This window comes from Zootoca vivipara, chromosome 6, assembly GCF_965207765.1.
Source record: "Zootoca vivipara chromosome 6, rZooViv2.hap1.1, whole genome shotgun sequence".
In the NCBI taxonomy this organism is placed as follows: Eukaryota; Metazoa; Chordata; class Lepidosauria; order Squamata; family Lacertidae; genus Zootoca; species Zootoca vivipara.
The window spans coordinates 60651638-60671400 of NC_142589.1; the positions used below are offsets into that span (position 1 = coordinate 60651638).

Here is a 19763-nt window from a genome sequence, read left to right on the forward strand (position 1 = left end):
GAGAAATGAGATATTTTGTTTATTTATGTGCAATATTTGTATCCTGACTTTCTGTCTTACAACAGGCCTCTGAGATGTCTGACAATAAATGAAAACCAACACACAAATATCAGTTTACTTTTCCAGGATAGTAGTGACTTACAAAGGCTCAGAGGTCTGATGGTTATTCTTTAATATTATTTCTGTGCCACCTTTTGGCCAAGAAAGGCCCCAAAGGCATCTCACAAAGGATGAGGGGTGGGTTTGTGGGTGTAAAATTTACAAAATCCTAACACTTTAAAATATACTAAAATTCATTCATGTTCTGGGCAGAAGCAAAAGAGCAGCCCCCAGAAAGATGTCAGATAAATTATGCAGGAGTTAATTCATAATGTGCAGCACCTTATAAGGGTCCCAGGTGGGGCAGGGCAGGTGGGAAAGGTTCATCTTGATGGTTCCAGCAAAGCCTGTTCCTGCAGATGTTGCTGCTGGTGTGAAGAAACAGAAGTGGGGAAAGGCAGTGTTTTAATTTTGGAGAAGTTGGGGAGGTTCATTCTTACTCCTGTCTTTTCAGGACCCAAGCTAGCCTTCCATTACTATTTTATGTTCTTAGGTATCTGGTATCCGAAGAAGTGTGTATCTAAAGAAGTGTGCATGCACACGAAAGTTCATACCTATGACAAACTTGGTTGGTCTCTAAGGTGCTACTGGAAGGAATTTTTTTATTATTATTATTTGTTTCGACTACGTCAGACCAACACGGCTACCTACCTGTAACTAGTATTGTTATGTTCTTAGGATCTTTCAGGAAGCATTTAGCGCCTCCCAACATTTCACCACCCTGTGCTTCCATGGATGATTTTGTAACATCCATGTGCATATGCCGGGTGCAGTAGCTGGGAACTGCAAGTGGGGAGAGTGTTCCTGCATGATTTTATTATTTATACCCCACCCATCTGGCTGGGTTTCCCCACCCACACTGTGCGGTTTACAGCACATATAAAAACATAGCAAAACATCAAACAAAAAAAGCTGCCTGATACAGGGCTGCCTTCAGATGTCTTCTAAAAGTTGTGGGCTGCTGGGCCCTTATGCTTTTGTACCTGCCCATCTGAATTTCCACTTTAGCTGATCGAGCAGAGCCTCTGAATCTGACCTTAAAGAGATCAGACCTCTTTATATGAGGAATAAGCAGCTGCATTAAGGTAATCTTGTCCCTGACTTTTGGTGCCATTGGGGAAGGAAGGGCCCTGCAGGAGCAGTTAGGAGACTTGGAGAGAAATTGGCTGCCTCTCAAACAAGTCACTTCTTTTAGGGCAACTGCTAAGGTTCCAGCTACTAGAGAGTTTGAACAATTGTCACTCTTAGTAAACACAAGGGAGCTGGTGTCTAACTTACACAAATAGCCTTGAATACTGATAGTCTCCAGAGCTTTAAAGATTTTTTGGAAAAGGGTGGTCGGGGCCATAGAAAAAGTCTCTTGAAATAGACTGTCTACCTTTGCTTGAAATTTCTGGTCAAACCCAATAACCCATGCTCAAAACTGTTTTCCAATGGCATTTTGCACCAGTAAAACTTCCCTCTATTTCTAAATCAATGTCCTCAGCATTTTGGCACTGCAGGAGCAGTGAAGGACCCCTTTTCCACCAATATTCTGGGAGAAATATTTTAATGAGATTAACTGAATAACGGCACATAATCTCATGCCTGTACCTACAATAGCGCTTCTCAGTATTTGGGATGAACAAAACAAAGATGCCAAATGCAAAGACCTACGAGGGAGACCTGTTGTTGAGCATTCATCCTAATTTGTTTGCTGGGAGATTAGACAACAGTGGGTATTTAATGAGGATTCACTCAGATTTGTTTGCAGGGAGGCTAGATGATGTTGCATCAAGTCCCGTGTCATCCCCCTTTCCAGCACATTTTCCTAAATGGTCTGTAGCCACCATGTCCAAAACATCTGGAGGGCATCAGGTTGGCAAGGACTGCCATAAAACATCTGCTTCTCGTGTTTTCCAGGATCTTCAACAGATCAAAAAACATTTTGTGTTCTTAGTGTGCTTGTCCGCACACACAGTCTGAAGCAGCAGAGAAAACCTTAAAACTTGATCGGACTGAGAATTTCATAGGGAGCATAAGGCTTGTGTGAAACAAAGAAAGGGACTGGGTGACAGTGATTTATGAAGGAAGATTAAAATAACTTAATATGTATCGCTTGGCGAAACAGGGAAGGAGGGATGTGATATTCATGCGGAAGGACCTGAGGAGAGTAAACATCAAAGATGGGGAGGGATTGTTTGGAAAGGTGATGTAAAAGGAGTGTAATAACCAGGAGTAATGGGAGGAAATTAATCAAAGGCTGGCTGGAAACAACCCTTTCAGATCAGTGTCAGCAGCAGTCATGTTCAAGAGTCTCTTGTGTAATTAAATAGGACCACAAGAAGCTGCCTTCTACAGTTAGACCATTGGGCCCTCTAGCTCAAGATTGCTTACACCGACTGGCAGCAGCTCTCCAGGGTTTCGGACAGGGGGTCTCTCCTTGTCCTACCTGCAGATGCCAGGGATTGAATCTGGGAACTGTATAAAGCAGGGATGGGAACTCATGTCCTTCCAGAAGCTCCCATCAGCTCCAGCCAGCATGACCAATGGTTAGGAATGATAGAAGTTGCAGTCCACCAACATCTAGAGAGCCACGGGTTCCCCATTCCTGTTGGAAAGCATGATTGCAGGCACTATAGCTGTCAGGTTACACTCCCAGGATTCTGGAATAAAGAAGGGGTGGCTGCTTGTGCATGTGTGGAAAAGAACAGGGCAGAGATCCTTGCAGAACTTTGTTTCACAGTATACCCACCATTTATGGGGTTAGACTAGATCAGGCATCCCCAAACTTGGCCCTCCAGATGTTTTGTGACTACAACTACCATCATCCCTAGATAACAGGACCAGTGGTCAGGAATGATGGGAAGTGTAGTCCCAAAACAGCTGGAGGGCCAAGTTTGGGGATGCCTGGACTAGATTACTACCAAGGTCCCTTTTAATCTAAAAGCTCTCAGAGTTGATTTTAAATGAGACCTGTGTTAATTGTACCACCCACAAACTGCTGAATAGTAACTCCTAACCATCAGGGGGACATATAAAGGCCCTCACAACAATCTTGTGAGGTTGGCTAGACTAAGCAGGGGCAGCCAGCTTGGAGCCTTGGTTCATCTCTTAGTCCAGGGCTAACCAACATGGTGTTTTCCAGATGATGCTCATCTCCTGCTTGCATGCTTCCCATAGGCACCTGCTTGGCCACTGCGAGAGCAAGATGCTGGACCAGTTGGGGTTTGGCCTGATCCAGCAGGGCTTTTCTTATATTCTCACATATGTCTGGATTTTCAATAGTGGAAGTGATGTCGGGGTAATTTCCGGAAAGCAGCGGTTCATCCTGGATTTTCAGCAACATACCCACTTATTGAAATATGGCAACCCTATCACTTTTCATACTGTTTGTGCCTACAAAGTTGTGGTGCTGTCACACTGCTTCACTTCCAATCGGAACCTAACTTGTAGCTTCCTGCTGAAATCCCAACTGTTACACACCAAAAATGTTATGCTTTGCTGCGCTATAGACCCTCCAGAGAACAATGGTGTGGTAGAACTGGGGAAGCATTGCAGAACAAACGAATAAAGTCGAATGATGTGCAGATGACCCAGTTTAAATCCGCCATTAATGGACTATTGCTGCATCAAGAACATACTGCATAAAAACAGCTACCCAAAAATACCAGTCTGGAGGAGCCTTAAGCGTTTTTTTCTCTGAAGCAAATGCACACCACATAATACTCCGCTCTGACCAGTAGGAGTCAGTCTTTACTAAAAAACAATCTAAACACAGTACCCCTTTCACAGGTCCTTCCCACTGTGCTGCTTTAATGAAGTACTGAAAAGTTGTATTTGTTTAAATTTTTATTTACAGTTTTTTAAAAAAACAAAAAAATTGTCCCCCACCTTTTCCCTTCCTTGGGGCCTAAAAGGGTTGCTGTGCACACGTACTTGGCAGTAAACCCCCTTGAGCATCAGTAAGGCTTAGCAGACGTGCATTACAGTCCTATGCACCGTAGATACTGACAGCAACCTTATAATTCTTGGGTTGCCAAAACGGCCCACACACAAGGCGTCGTATTGACAGAGGAATAATAGGAAGCAATACTGTTGGGCAGACGGTCCTATGCACGTTTGCTATGATAGAAGTACAGTACAGTAAGAATAATGATTCCCCCGCCCGCCCCCTTGTATCAGTACATATCCTATGAGGGAGAACGGTTTCACCTGGAGCCTATTTAACTCTCTATAAACCAACATTGCTATTATTATTGTTCTTGTTATTCGGAGAAGTAGCGAGACAACAACGCACACCAGGCAGGAATTGCAGTCTGTGGGCCGAGCGGGCCGCGGCTCTGCCTCTCTGGCGCCTCCTCACTCAGCCAGGCGAGGCTACGCGAGGCGGGAGCGAGCCAGGGAAACGGGGCCTCGGAAGTGGCCGCGGCAGCGGGCGATGGCCGGGGGAGAAGAGGGGAGCCCCAGGCCCCCCGAGGTCTCGCCGCCCCGCGCTCCGCCAGAAACTGCGCCCGGCGAGGCCGAGCGCGAGGCCGGCGGCGGGAGTTCCCGGCGCCTTCCTCCGCCGCGTTTGCCCCGGCTGGGCCTGGCCTTGGCGCTGGTGGCGGCCCTGCTGGCCGCGAAGTACTATCGGGACTCGGAGGTGGCCCGGCGGCAGGTACCGGCGGAGGGAGCCGCGCCGCGGGGGACGGATAAATCTTTGCAAGGCGCCTGCGGGGAGGGATGCTGGAAGTCGGGGCTGCTTGGGGGGCAGCGAAGGGGAGAATGAGCGGGGTCGGGGCTGGTCTCGTGTGGCTGAGAAGTTGGCGGGCAAAAAAAGCATTTCGGGGGTGCCTTTTGTTTTGCATTTGGGGAGCCTTTTTGCTTTGCAATCTGTGTATAGTGCAGCCCCAGAGCTGCCTGTTCAGAAAGGAAGCCTCGTGGCTTCCAAGTAAAGTGTGTATCGCTTTGCAACTTCACAGTGCCGTCCTCTCCCAAGTCCCGTGTGGGATTTTTCAGCGGGACATACCAGTGAATAGGATGGTAGTAGCCTGAGGTTTGCAATCGTGCGTGCGTGTGCTTGGGAGCATGTCCGCTTGAATCCCACGGGGCTCACTTCTGCGTAGACGTGAATACGCTTGCACTGTAAATATACCTCGCGTAGCATTTAATGAAGGTAGGCAATTAACAGCCACAGGGATGGGATCGCCGACATTGCGCATCTTCCCTAACACTAGTCATCCAATGAAGCACAATGGTGGGAGATTCACAGGCACAAATTTATTCACCCCGTACAATCCAGATGTTGAACTACAACTCCCACCAACCCAAGCCATCTGATATGGGGACTGGTAGGACTGATGGGAGTTGTAGTCGAACAACATAATATGGGGTGCACCACAATATCTGCCCCTGTGGTACATAGTTAAACTATGGGATTTGTTGCCACAGGATGTGATGATGACTACAGGCTTAGATGATGTTAACAGGGTGTGTGTGATATGTTCATGTAAGGTCTGTTGTGGCTATTTGCTTTAACAGCCACCTAGAAACCTCCGTTTGTAGGCATTATATATCTGAATGCCAGTTTCTGGGGGTGGGGGCTGTCTGTTATGTTTGTGGGCGCTTCCTAGATTACCTGGTGTGTGATGCAGAACTAGATTTAAGTACTGTATTTCCAAGTGGGAAGTGCCAGGCACTGCCCAGGAATTCAAGGAAAACAAAAGTCCTTTGGAGGTTTTTAAGCAGGGTTTCGGTGGCCATCTGTCACGGGTGCTTCAGTTGAGATTCCTGCATTGCAGGGGGTTGGACTAGATGACCCTTGGAGTCCCTTCCAACTCCATAATTTTATGATCTCCAGTGCCAGAGTTAGCATGCCTCTGAGACTGTGTGCACACCATACTTCAAAGCACATTTAAAGTGCGCACACACTACAAGAATCCTGGGAACTGAGGGATGCTTGAAAATGCTGCTCTTTTGCGTAAACTGCAGTTAACAGGATTCTTTTTGGGTGGGTGGGTGGGTGAGTGGGCGGGTGCTTCAGAAGTGCTTTAAATGTATGGTGTGTATGCAACCAGAATATGAGTTACTGGGGAATGACAGTGAGAGAGGGCTATGGTGCTCATGTCCTGCACAAGGGCTTCCCATAGACATCTGGGATGGTCACTGTGGGAACTGAATGCTTGACTAGATGGCCTCTCAGTCTGGTGCTACAGAGCTCTTCCTGAGTGAGGATATCCCATAATTCTTCTTGACAGATAAGCACAGTTTTTAGGTGAACAGGGAAACATTACTGGTGGTTCTTTTCCTCAATACTTTGAATGAGGTACACCTAGCAAACCTTTTTGTAGACTGTGGTCAAGGCCAGATTAATACCCTAATTGCTGTCCTGTTTGTTTATGTGCAGGCTGAGAAGTCAAGTTTTCTCCTTGCCTGTCCATCATATTAGGCATGCCTATATTACAAATGTAAACTGTTTTTATCAGCCTCCCCCCTGGCCGCTCCCCGCAAACTCTTAGGGAGTTCTGAGAGGGTGCTTGGGATCTTTATCGAATGATAAATCCCAGGATTATTTGCAGGAGACCATGATGCTGTTATAAATAAGCCAATGTATTTTCCATATAGATGAATCCAGAGAGTGTGGCCACTTGCTCTGTCAGTAGGGAGAATAGCCGCCAGAGCAAGAAATGTACTTACAGAGGAGAATAGAGATTTTCAGCTTCTGCGGGAGCTGCTGTATTCTTTGATGTTTGGCAATGCAGTCTGGGAGAAGAGAGGGGGAGTTTCTCTCAGCTCCAGGCTTCCTTTCCCATGCTTTTCTTTTGTTTCCTTCGTATGAGCAGAAGCAATGGGGTATCGAGGCCAGCTCTAGGTTTTGGGCAGTCCCTTTGGCAAGATGTTCAGTTGGTTAGAGAGTGGTGCTGATAAAACCAAGGTTGCAAGCTCAATCCCTGTACAGTATAGAGAGCTGCATATTCCTGTACTGCAGGGAATTGGACTAGATGATCCTCAGGGTCCCTTCCAACTCTACAATTCTATGATTCTATTACCCTTTTCCTCAGTGAGTGGGCCCATCTCCTCCTTGCCACTATCATAAGAACATAACATATATATGAAGAGCCCTGCTGGATCAGGTCAAAGCCCAAACTGGACCAATATCCTGTTCTCACAGTGGCCAACCAGATGCCTGTGGGACCGGAACACAAAAACACTCTACCCTCCAGCTTTTTCCAGCCATTGGTATTCAGAAGTATTACTGCCAGTGCCTACAACTGTGTAGGCAGAGTATAGTGATCATGGCTAGGAGCGTTTGATAGTTTTCTCCGTGAATTTGTCTAATCTTTTAAAGCCGCCCACATTGGTGGTCATCATTGCTCCTTGTGGGAGCATATTGCATCCTTTAACTATGGGCTGCTTGAAGAAGTCTTCCTTTTGTCTGTCCTGAATCTTCCAACATTCAGCTTGTTTGGATGTCCATGAGATCTAGTGTTACCCGGTAGAAGAGAGAGAGAGAGAGAGAGAGAGAGAGAGAGAGAGAGAGAGAGAGAGAGAGAGAGAGAGAGAGAGAGAGAGAGAAACCCCTTATTTCTACCCACTTTCTCCATGTGATGCATAATTTTATATACTTCTACACATCACCATTGACCACAAAGTGTACCTGACAATAGCCTTGACCCACTACCAGAGATGTCCTAGCCCCTGGTACCTAGTGGTGTCTGGGCCCTCTGCTAGGCTTTCAGCTCCAACTTGGGCTTCCAGCTTCTTCTGAATCCAGGCTTTGTGTCCCTTGCCAGCTTGTCTTTGCTTTTTGTCTGCCTGGTGCAGCCCTGGACCTGCCCTACAAGGCACTTGAGTGCTTTCCTGACGGTAATTGACAAGAGCAGCACCTTCCAGGCAGCATTAGCATCCTTTTAGGCTGGCAGGAGGCAGATGGAAAATAAACGGGTTTGGGAGCTGTGGGAACACTAATGGTGTCACAGGCAGCACAGAAGCACTGCAGCTTGAACTGCAGAGAGAAGGAGACTCATTGCACTGGGAGGGGGAAGACTCCTTGCCTGCAGGGAAGAGAGCAGAGTAGCCAATGGAAACGCAACTTGTATGAATCCACCCAAGGCTGTGCCTCATCAGCCTAGAAATGGGCTTGCTGGTGTTGGCAGTCCCTCCCATTTGCTATATGTAAGGGATTGGCCTATGTCTCTAATATCCTTAAAACAGACTAAATGAAGCAAAATTTTGCGCCACTGCAATAGGAGTGAGCTTCAAGGGCGTAGCCAGGATCAAAACTAGGGGGGGGGGGGCAAGCCATGATCATTCAGGGGCGGGGCCACAAAGTGGGAACGTGGGCGGGGCTACAGGGCCAGCTGGCCTGGCGACATCGTGGTGGCGGCAGCGGCGGCAGCGGCCACCTTGTGCTTCTGGGGCTGGCAACGGCGGCGGCTACCCTGCTTGGCTGGAGAGGACGGGAGGGTCGGGCAGGCAAGAGGGGGTGACAGGGTGGGCGAGGGCAAGGCAAGGCACGGCCGCAGTCACGACGGCTCCAAGGCGTTGCTGCATATCAGCATAATATTTCAACCATGTTGTGGGTTCAAGCCCCACCTTAGGAAAAAATTCCTGCATTGCAGGGGGTTGGACTAGATGACCCTTGTGGTCCCTTCGGACTACAATTCTATGATTCTATTGATATATTGCCATAGCATATGCATCATTCTGCTTTCTTGAATTGTCCTACTCCTAGGCATAGCAGCCAACTCCTAGAGGCCTAGGTGCCTCCCCCCCCCAATTACTAGTAAATACCGTGTTTCCCCTTTTTTAAGACACCGTCTTATAACTTTTTTCCCTCAAAAAAACACACAGTGGCTTATTTTCAGGGGGTGTCTTTTTTTAAAAAAAGTGCTGGTACTACTGGGACCCACTGGCTCAGGATGCTCGGTGCTCTCTTCTGCGCGCTGCTGGGCGCGTTGTTGGCGCTGCCAGTTCCGAGCGCCTGCAGGGTGGGGTGCGGGTGGCAGTGCTTTAAACCCCCAACCCTGTAGAAAGCAATGGAAGTTATGGACCGTAACAATCCTTAAGAGGCGCAGGTCTTAAAAAACCCCTGGTATCACCCTTGAAGCACAGCCTTCCAAAGTCAGGGGGGAAGAGGTCTGTTTAGACAAAGGAAAGGTTCGTGGGTGATTCTGCGCCCTGGGACCCACAGAGCTACTTTAAAAATCCCAACCTGGGGGGGGGGGTCAAATAGTGAAGCCCCATAGCCCTGTAGCAACAGAAGGCACATTCTGAAGCACCCAAGCTGTTCGGTTCCATAAAAAATCCAGGAATTGTAAAATTAACAACAATAATGGGGGGGGCACTCTATCCAAAGAGTTAAGAATGAATTTGAAAGTGTTGAGTTATATATGGAAAAATATGGAAAGGAAAGTTAAAGATAAAAAATAAATAATTATCGCAAGGGAAAAAATAACATCATAAAGGGTAATAATATTAAATATAAAATAGACAACACAACAGAAAAAGCAATGAGATCGCACAGGAGTGAGGGAAGTGGGGAGAGAGGGAGGGGGGTAAGGAATGGAAGGAGGCAATGGTTGGAGGAGGGTATAGGGGGATGAATTAAAGGAAAATTAAGACTGAGAAGCGCATGGTTTTTGTTTTTTAAAGATGCAAAGGCTTGCAATCAGCCAAAGTATAGAGCCCAACTTCCAGGAGACTGCGATCTACTTGCGGATTTATAAACTGGAGGTGATCTACCCCCGTTTTATTGGTGTTCAGGTCAGAGTTGTTTTTAGAGAGAGGAAATATCCCATTTTTGAGGTTAAAGTAAAAGTTCCTGACCTTTTTTTTATAATGAGGAAATGCTGCTAAAACTCCGTTCTTCATTCCACGAAGGGGAGAGGGGGCGGGGCCGGGTGCTCAAAGACAAAAGAAATGGAAAAGGAGATAGCGATCAACTGCAGCCTCCTGCAGCCGCCGGGAGAGGCAGGGGCTGCAGCCGAGTGCTGCTTCGCAAACAAACGGGGGAAAGTGCTTAGAACCCAGAGAATCCAGCTGAAAAACACGAAGCAGCAACAGCAATTGCACACACACCATCCCAAGCCAGCACAGTAACCAAGTCCCAAAAGCAAGAAAGGACTCAGCAAACACTGCTGCGGCCGGCGTTGCTGCTGCTGACTCGGGGAGCTCAGTGCTCTCTTCCACACAGCGCCTATCACTATGGCTTATTTTCGGGGTACGGTTTATATTTCTCAAATGCTTAGAAATGCTGCTATGGCTTATTTTATGACTACGCCTTAAAAAGGGGGAAACACGGTACCGTATGTGAAAGAGTCATCCCCCCCCCATGTTGATGGGCTTTCTATGTGGGGCTTATCTGCCCCCCCCCATATTTTATTAAGAATGGAAGAGGGAGGGAAGGAAGGAAGAAATAGAGAGAGGGATAACTCATATTTGTGGGTGCCTCTGGGTGACGCTGTGATGCTGGAACTCTGCAGCAAGAGGACGGGAGGGTCGGGCAGGCGAGAGGGGGTGGCAGGGCGGGTGAGGGCGAGGGAAGGCACGACCGCAGTCACGACAGCTCCGAGGCGTTGCTGCATATCAGCATAATATTTCAACCATGTTGTGGGTTCAAGCCCCACCTTGGGGGGAAAATCCTGCATTGCAGGGGGTTGGACTAGATGACCCTTGTGGTCCCTTCCGACTACAATTCTATGATTCCATTGATATATTACCATAGCATATGCATCATTCTGCTTTCTTGAATTGTCCTACTCCTAGGCATAGCAGCCAAATCCTAGAGGCCTAGGTGCCTCACCCCCCCCCCCAATTACTGGTAAATACCGTATTTGAAAGTGTCACCCCCCCCATTTTGATGGGCTTTCTATGTGGGGCTTATCTGCCCCCCCCAGTATTTTATTAAGGATGGAAGAGGGAGGGAAGGAAGGAATAATAGAGAGAGGGATACCTCATATTTGTGGGTGCCTCTGGGTGATGCTGTGAAGCTGGAACTCTGCAGCAAGAGGATGGGAGGGTTGGGCAGGGGAGAGGGGGTGGCAGGGCAGGCGAGGGCGAGGCAAGACAGGGCCGCAGTCTCGATGGCTCCGAGGCGTTGCTGCATATCAGCATAATATTTCAACCATGTTGTGGGTTCAAGCCCCACATTGGGGAAAAATTCCTGCATTGCAGGGGGTTGGACTAGATGACCCTTGTGGTCCCTTCCGACTACAATTCCATGATTCTATTGATATATTACCATAGCATATGCATGATTCTGCTTTCTTGAATTGTCCTAGGCATAGCAGCCAACTCCTAGAGGCCTAGGTGCCTCCCCCCCCCAAAGGAAATTACTGGTAAATATTGTATTTTAAAGAGTCCTCCCCCCCCCATGTTGATGGGCTTTCTATGTGGGGCTTATCTGCCCCCCCCCAGTATTTTATTGAGGATGGAAGAGGGAGGAAAGGAAGGAAGAAATAGAGAGAGGGATAACTCACATTTGTGGGTGCCTCTGGGTGACGCTGTGATGCTAGAACTCTGCAGCAAGAGGAAGATACCGGTACACCTGTACAGGAGCCTTGTAAGCAGCTTTCTCTCTGCTTGATTTACAGCAGGCACGTCCAACAGGTAGATTGTGATCTACCAGTAGATCACTGGATGTCTGTGGTAGATCACTGCTAGATCACTGGCACCCCTAAAAAAGCTCACCCAAATTTTTCCTCCTCCCTAAAAAAAGCTGAACTATGACCTGAAGCCCTAAACAAAAATGGGCCTCCCTCCCTCCTAAAAGAAGCTCAACAAGTTTGACCTAAACCCCCCAAAACAGGGCTTCCCTTCCTTAAAAAAACTCAACAGCTTTGACCTGAACCCCCCAAAAGGGGGTAGATCACTCCCAGTTTTTAACTCTGTGAGTAGATCAGAGTCTCTTGGGAGGTGGCCACCCCTGATTTACAGTATACAGATGCAGGAGGAGGGGCAGACTGGAACACCAATGCTTTTTATAAACATCACTGTGTCTATCAAAGCTACAGCCCCCCCCCCTTCTTATTCACTTCCTTTTAGCCTTGCAGGGCCACCTTAGTCAAATTGAATCCTCTGCACCCTCATTAAATCGCCAATAGAACTGTTAATGCGATCCCTGAATGCCCATTAACAACTCCCACTGAATAACAATAGGGTGAATAGGGTGGACCTTAAGTACTGGTAGCCACTTTGCTTTATTTATTTGATGTGTTTTTGTTACAGCTGTGTTCCCGCCCCCAGCAAGTGGAGAGCTGCTCTTGCTAAAGCAAAGCCCTTTCCACTTCAGTTTTTGGAGGGGCAAAGTATTGGTTATGGTCTGTAAAATACAATAATTTTTTGCTTCTAGGGGGGGCAGCTGCCCCCTCCTGCCCCCCCCTGTCTACACCCATGGTGAGCTTAGCTTGAAAGAATGCAATGAGAACTTTGCTCATGGAAGCTGGAGCAAGAAAGTTAGCTGTGACTATTATTTAATACTTTACAGCCTCGCCATGTGTTGGGAGCGCATGACATTACCTCTCCCATTTCTGTCAATGTGGATTGTGCCGTAGAAATTCTTGAATGAATTCCGCCCAGCTGAATGTTAAATGTAAGGGGTTTTGTCCTGCTCAACGCTAAGAAGCTGGGATGGGCTGTTATAGGGTTACACCAGGCTTTTGGTGAGTTGGGAAGGAATGTTTCCCAGTGCTTAAAACTCTCCACTTTTTCTGACCCAGGGAATACAAATCATCTTCACTATGCCCAAGTCAGTGTATAGCTTGGATTTCTTGAGTTCAAGAATTAAGAAATGTTTTGGTATGGAAAATACTTCGGCGTTGAGGAAGCTCAGTGGTAGAGCCCATGGGTTGCATCTGATGCTAGTGCTACACAGAGTATACCCATTGAAATAAATAGACATGACTAACATGGGTCCATTGTTTTCAATAGGTCTACTCCGAGGAGAACTGTATGCAAAAGAATCTATATTTATCTCCAGGAAGGGCCCCAGTCAGAAACCCTGCAGAGCTGCTGCCAGTCAGTAGAAACAAGAGGGACCAATGGGTCCGGTCTGGCTAATCACAAACCTTCCTGTGCAGGAGGTTTTCCAGGATTTCACGAGAAAGGAGCATAGCTCAGTGGTAGAGCACCTGCTTAGCATACAGAATCCCTATCATCTCCAAATACACTCCACTGTGAAACTCTGGAGAGCTGCTGCTACTCAGCATAGACTATACTGAGTTAATTGTTTGACTTGCAATGGTAGCTCACCATGTTCCTCTAGTCACAGCCAGTTCATTTATATATTAGGTTTCCTACACATGCATTGTGCTCAAAGCAGTTCACTGAAAACAAAGTGGCAGCAGTCTAAATACAATTAACAGCACCTTCTTATTGGTGATGTCTTTCTTGCCTTAGCATATCTTAATTTGCTGTTCAAAGAGTGAAGAAGCTAGGAAGCTTTGCTGCAGCAGAAAGTCCAATTAGCGGCTTCCAGGTGCACACTCTCATTGACATGGGGCACAAGGCCCAGTGAATTGAGGGATTGTGGCTCAGGTGCGAAATCAACCCACCTCTAACGGCACCACATCGCATTGCGTCATTGCAGGGCTCCCTCTAGAATGAGGGTGGGGGACCTCGGCGCTAAGAGCTGAATGCAACCTCCCAGGCCTCACCACCTGACCTTTAAGACTCTCCCCAAGCTACAACCCTCCCCAGCCCTGCTTTGCACCCATTTGGAGTGTTTTTGCCTATGCAGGAATGTGTCCTTGGATTGCAATACAGTGGTACATTGGTTTACAACCATGATCTGTTCCGGATGTCCAAGGTGCACTTTCTCCAATAGGGCCCCCCCCCCAAAAAATTGGTTGTAATCCCAAAAATGGGTTGTAATCCAAAAAAAGGGACATGCACTTCCGGGTTTGACGTGGTTGTAATCCAAAGCAGTTGCAAACCAAGGTACCACTGTAATGCCTATTGCTTGCCTGGATGGAGGCTAGAGATTGGTGTGTGAGTGTGAGAAACCAACTACTGTACAAAGGTAAAATTGGCAGTCAGTGCTCCACCCGTTTTTGCATTTGGCCCACCCACTGGTAGGCTGCCCAGAAGGGAATGCAACCCTTGATCTGGGAAAGGTTCTCCCTACCCCTACTCTGGAATTTAAGGCTCTCTGGGTACTCCTCTTCCTCTGAGCTTAGCTGGCAGCACTCAAACATGTAAGGCTGGGATTCCTGAATTGCTGGCTTCCCTGTTACTTCAGTTTGCATGCATCTTCAACTGCTCCCAACTCCTTCAATTCTGTGACTTTAGACAGTCATGTTTTATTGCCATACAGGAATTGCCGCTCTGCTGTCGGCGCCACTTGGAAACCCAAGTAGCCTGAAGTGGTCTCAATATCCACCCAAACTACTGCACTTTTCACATTCACAGTGTGTCCATAGCTTTTATTTGGATTTGGAGCTGCTCCCTGGTGCATTTCGGAATGCGAAATGTGACTGTAACCTTTACGGTTCATGCACAGGGGTTGGTTCTATAAGTCCATGCTATCGGAGGAGCACAGATCAAACTCCACGGTTCACTGGCTAGTGCTGAGCCAAACAAAAATATCTGCAGGTCTGCCAGCTACCTGTGGACAATTCCCTGACAGTTCGGGTGAGTCGGATGCGATTTCCATGGCAGGGATGCTCCTTGACTAACAAACGGGGTGTGGATTATTTAGGTAGGTTTTCCTTAAGGAAAAAGAAAGGAAAGACTTTCATATTTTTCTTCTTGCAACATCAAATGTGATTCATGTGTGCCACTTTGGGTCTCAACCGTGCAGGGAGACCAATCCCTACTCCAAAGAGAGTCTAAGTAAGCAGTGAAGAATGTAAGAAAGTCTCTGCTGGATTCAACCAAGGCCTTATCTAGACCTTTTCTCCAGAGAGAGAGAAGGGAAGCAGAACCACTCCACCAACTCTCAGCTCTTGCCTGTCCTTGAATTGTTTCCAGTTAATCCAGGAGTAGCCAGTGTGGCACCCCCAAGATGTTTCTGGATTCCAGCTCCTATCAGCCCCGACTTTTGGGGCTGATGGGAACTAGAGTCCAATAACATCTGTTCTGTTCAAAAGGGGGAGGGAGACCCTTCTCCAACCTTTAAAGTTAAAAGCAAACTTGTGAGATCTGATCACTGATCTCCTACATCTCCTCTGTTTGGAACCTCAGCCCACTTAATGTATCCAATGACGCATTCTCCTTCTTCCCAAAAAACGTGTCAGAGATAACGGGTAGTTTCACAGGTGCCAGGGCAGATTTGTGGTTCTCTAAACTCGGGTTATGAGTTAAATTGAAATATTTTAATTTGAATGGCTTCTGATTTATATATGCTAAACTATTAATTTTATTGTATAGTTTATATTCATTGTTTCAAATTATATGCCTCCTGCCCCCCCCCCCGGGTGGGTAGAAGTTCTTATTCTGCACAGAGCCATGTAAATAAATGTACGTGTTATTATTTCAGGCTGTACGCCCAATTCCAATTACCCGGCAGTAAGAGCCATTGAATTCATCAGGACTTACTTATGAGTAGACATGAGTAGACATGCTTGCATTGTCACTTGTGCATATCAACAACTCTCTTATTTCCCAAACAGGAGACAGCTCTGAAATCTTTGGGAAACGAAGGTCTTTTCCTGTTTGCGTCCCTGGATACGAACAATGACCTGTACATCAGTCCTGAAGAGTTCAAACCAATTGCAGAGAAGCTAACTGGTAGGCATCTAATTTTTTGAGTAGACAAATACATGTTCATCTTGCTTTTTAAAAAAACAAAAACAAAACATGGCCCTTGAGCACAGATTGTCTAGTTCTTGCATTGGGTTTGTCACTCATTCATTGTCTGCTTAATCCCCGAAGGAGAGGACGACAACATTCCAGCCATTTTTTTCCAGCTGGAAAACTGAAGTAATAATCCAGACCAGGCTTTCCTAACCTGGTCCCCTCTGGCTTTTTTGGACTACAATGTCCATCAGTCCTAGCTGGCACAGGTGTGTCAGCTGGGGCTGATGGGAGTTTTAGTCCAAAATAGCCAGAGGGCAAAAGGTTAGTAAAAAGCGTTTGAAACCATCTCATTCTCTTGTTACCATTGATTCCCTAGGCAAGCATGGAACTGCTGTTATAGGTCCCCCACTGCTGGTGAAATTGGGTTTGAAATCAAAGCACCCCAGGGGAAGAGGATGAACCTTCCAGAGATAGGGCACATCCAATGGTGGTTCCAACAGCAAAAGAGCAGCAAACATCTAGTGAAAATGAACAGTTAGTAAGAGTTATGCATGGGTAAAATTCTATTTTATTTTTACTTTTAAGAAACATTCTTAACCTGTGGTCCCCAAGGCAGCTTGCAACTCATCATGTACAGCGATAGTGTCATAAAAAGACAAAACAATTAACATATAAGATAGATGAAAAATCCCAAGCGCAGCATCATAAAACCCTGCACAGCGGGGGACAGCATAAAACAGAATTGCTCATTAATCTCTCACCATTAAAAGCCCAGGCAAAAAGGAACAGGTTTTTGCCAGGGACCTAAATGCCACTAAAGCGCATGCATTTTAAAGGTCAGCCTTAAATATGTGCCTTTCATGGTGTATATATGTCAGGATCCTATCTGACCCATGACCTTTCCCCCGGAAGAGGCTTGGGACTCTGCAGAGAACCCCACCGCAGCTGAGCACCTGGAGGAACTTGCAAAAGTCCCAAGGCAGACTGAACCGTCCCGTCTTGCTTGGGCTACCCCAATCACTTCTTCTCGCCACATCCCAAGCCCCTCCTTGGTCCCCGATTTTCCTCTTTGATTTTGAGCTAACATGTCATGGCAGGGGGAACATGGATGTCACACAGGTAAGCCTTCCCGTCTCGAGTCTCATTCAACACCCTTTCCTCTTCTGGCTGCTGTTCCTTCTATGTTGGTCACATAAGGGAGCCATCCCAATCAGTGACCCTTTCTTAAACAGGATGATGTCACGTACTAAGTAGCCTATCCGATATGGCGTGTGATGACCCCACTGGAAGCAATAGATTGTCAACATTTGGGGGGAAAGGAATGCCAAAAGTCACCAAGAAGGGGAGGTTGTTTAGTTTTTGTTTTGGGGAACCAATGGAACTATTTTTAAAAAACCCCAGTATCTTTAGCTAAGCTCTGCTTTCATTGTGTGTGAGTACCATAGCTATTTGCATGGCTTGGGCTGCAATCCTATGTACGCTGAGCTTGGAAGAAGCCTCGCTGAACTGGGTCTAACCTCTGAGTAGAAATGCATAGGCTTGCACTGTTAAGCAGCTTAATCTAAAGGGACTCCCAATGTCCAGGAAGCATTGATGACTACCTGAAAGCATCTGCTGATAGCAACACAGCAGCCATTCCATGTTTCTTCTGGAGCAGCTGCTCAGGGACCTCCTAGCAACCCGTGCAGCTCCATTAAGCACCAAGAGCTGCCAGGTGACCCAAATGAGTTTCAGGTTTTTGCGGAGACTGTTTTGAAAAGTGTGCCATTTTGAAGTCCCCCTTGGGCATGCAAATGGCCTGCCTCTTGGTGTTTTCCGGGGAAAGCAAACATCATAAGCATATAAAAACTGGAGATCTCTTGGCAGGTGGGTGGGGTGGATGTTAGCTGCCCACAGCACACAACTGCTCTTGCCTTAATTCTCTTTGCTCGGGCGCTAGACTGATTTACACAACGAAAGGCTGCTAAGCTTTCTGTGTTTTTCGAAAGGCTTATGCACCAGACGCTTCTTTCACAAAGGGCAATTTTTCTAAATCTGCGGTTCCTATTGTCTGACTTGCAAAACTGCACGCGTTGGCTTTGTCTGGGGCTTAAAGGGGATTCAGAGCAGCTGAATGCAAGAGATACTGCTCTGCAGTAATGTGACCAGAGAGCTGGCGGGTGGCGAGGCGCACGCAATCTCGGGAATCTTTTTGCATACAGAAATTGCGGCACTTCCACCTGCTGGTTACTTGTGGGCTTGATGGCGCTCGCTTGGGCAGCCTGCCCGATTGCTCTCACAGCCAGCGCAGAGGGGAGCTGGATTCAGGCAGCCCTTGTTTCCTGCCCATCTGCAGAGCAGATAAAGGGGATTGTGACACCGGTGTTGGTTCTGCAGTCCTCACAGCTGCCTGCCTGTTGTGTTTGCAAGAGCATGAGCATTTGTGCCCCTGCGCTATCGTGCCAGACAAAGCGCAGAAAGAGTGGCTCTGTGGGCATCACCCAACACAGCAGCCGCCAGTTTAGTCATCCTGGGAGATCAGAATCTTCCCAGCCAAACTCCTCAGGGGCTGGCACCACAGGGTTTGCCCCTTCCCCAGGCTGAAAAACTTCACTGCCAGGTACAGCCTGGGGTAGGGAAAGTGGCTGCCTGGAATTAGAGTACAGACTGTATGCTGCCCACAGATCTCTCCTTGCCAGTCACAGCCTTGACATGCCCCCTTGGGAAATGTAGCAGAACGGCAGCGCTCTCACAGAAACGGTGTGTACTGTTGCACACTCAAGCTGAGAACAGGCACAAGAAATGAAAGAGCCTTGTTCAAAGCAGAATGCAAAGGAGTTGCTGGCAGTCTGTTGGTGCCCCCTGCTGCATGGAGATAGGACTGCTCAGCTGGGTGCTTCGTTTTGCTCTTCATCCTTCCCAGCCTTAGGGCCAATGACACACCTAGTAGTAGGAATGTGGGCTGAACACGTTTGGGTTCAGTTGTGCTTGTGGTGAAGTGAAAGCATGACACCTTCATGAAGACCGTAGCTCTCAACCCACAGGTGTGGGTTGCATCGTCTTGCAAACTAGGCATGCAGGGGAGCATTGGTGCAACGACCATGAATGCACACCTGTTCAGCCTGTGTCTCTGTCATTATGTGACACAGCAAAATCTTCTCACAGTCTGCCAATGGCCAGTCATTCTAGAGTGCAGCAAGGGCAGGGGGGGGGGAATAAGACTGTTTATATTGTTCTGCCTAGCCTAGCTGCCATCCAGTCCCTTCCCTCTTGGACTCCAGACAGCTGCTGCCACCATTTGGGTGAGAGGCAGAGAAAACAAGGCCCTTCCATTGACCTGTCTTGACAACTATTCACCCTGGTTTCCGTCAGTTGATTCTCCTTCATACCGGTAGGAACAGAAGAAGGACGCTGCTGGATGGGGCCAATGGCCCATCTAGTCAAGGATCCTGTTCTCACAGTGGCCAACCAGGTGCCTCCATGGGAAGCCCTCCAGCAGGACCTGAATGTACCTGCAACTCTCCCCCTTGTGAGTCTCAATAAAAGGCATACAGTGGAGGTAGTTTGTAGCTGTTGTGGCTAGTAGCCATTAGCATTACCCTCTGTGAATTTGAATGATCCTTTTTTTAAGTCATCCAAGCAGGTGGCCCCCATCAGTGCATCTCAGGGAAGAAAATTCCACAGTTTAAGTAAGCACTGTGTTTGTCTGTCCTGAATCCTGGCTTCTGGCTTCATCGGCTAGTCCTGAGTGCTAGGATTATGAGAGAGGAACCTTCCCGCCTTTATTTTGCTTTTACTTTCCTTTTCTTTCCTCCCTAAAGCATCTTTTATTTACCTTTTAGCAGGGCCTGTGTGGTTTCCAGTTGTTGTACAATGCCTCACAATTTTTTGTGCTTTACAAATAGATGCATACATGAATTCAGCTTCTCAGCTTCTCAGGGCTGTAATAATAATAATTATTATGATAAATTCTTCTTATTGCTATT

The 19763-nt window shown here is 47.4% G+C and overlaps 1 protein-coding gene across 1 annotated transcript in view; it reads left to right on the top strand.

Annotated features, from left to right (window-relative positions):
* Positions 1–4358: 4358 nt before the first annotated feature.
* Positions 4359–19763, top strand: part of SELENON (selenoprotein N) — a 32711-nt gene continuing 17306 nt past the window's right edge. Inside the window, exons 1-2 of the mRNA XM_088672322.1 lie at positions 4359–4738; positions 15672–15789. Of these exons, the coding sequence (XP_088528448.1) occupies positions 4520–4738; positions 15672–15789 (337 nt within the window). The 5' untranslated portion in view covers positions 4359–4519. The remainder of the gene's footprint in view (positions 4739–15671; positions 15790–19763) is intronic.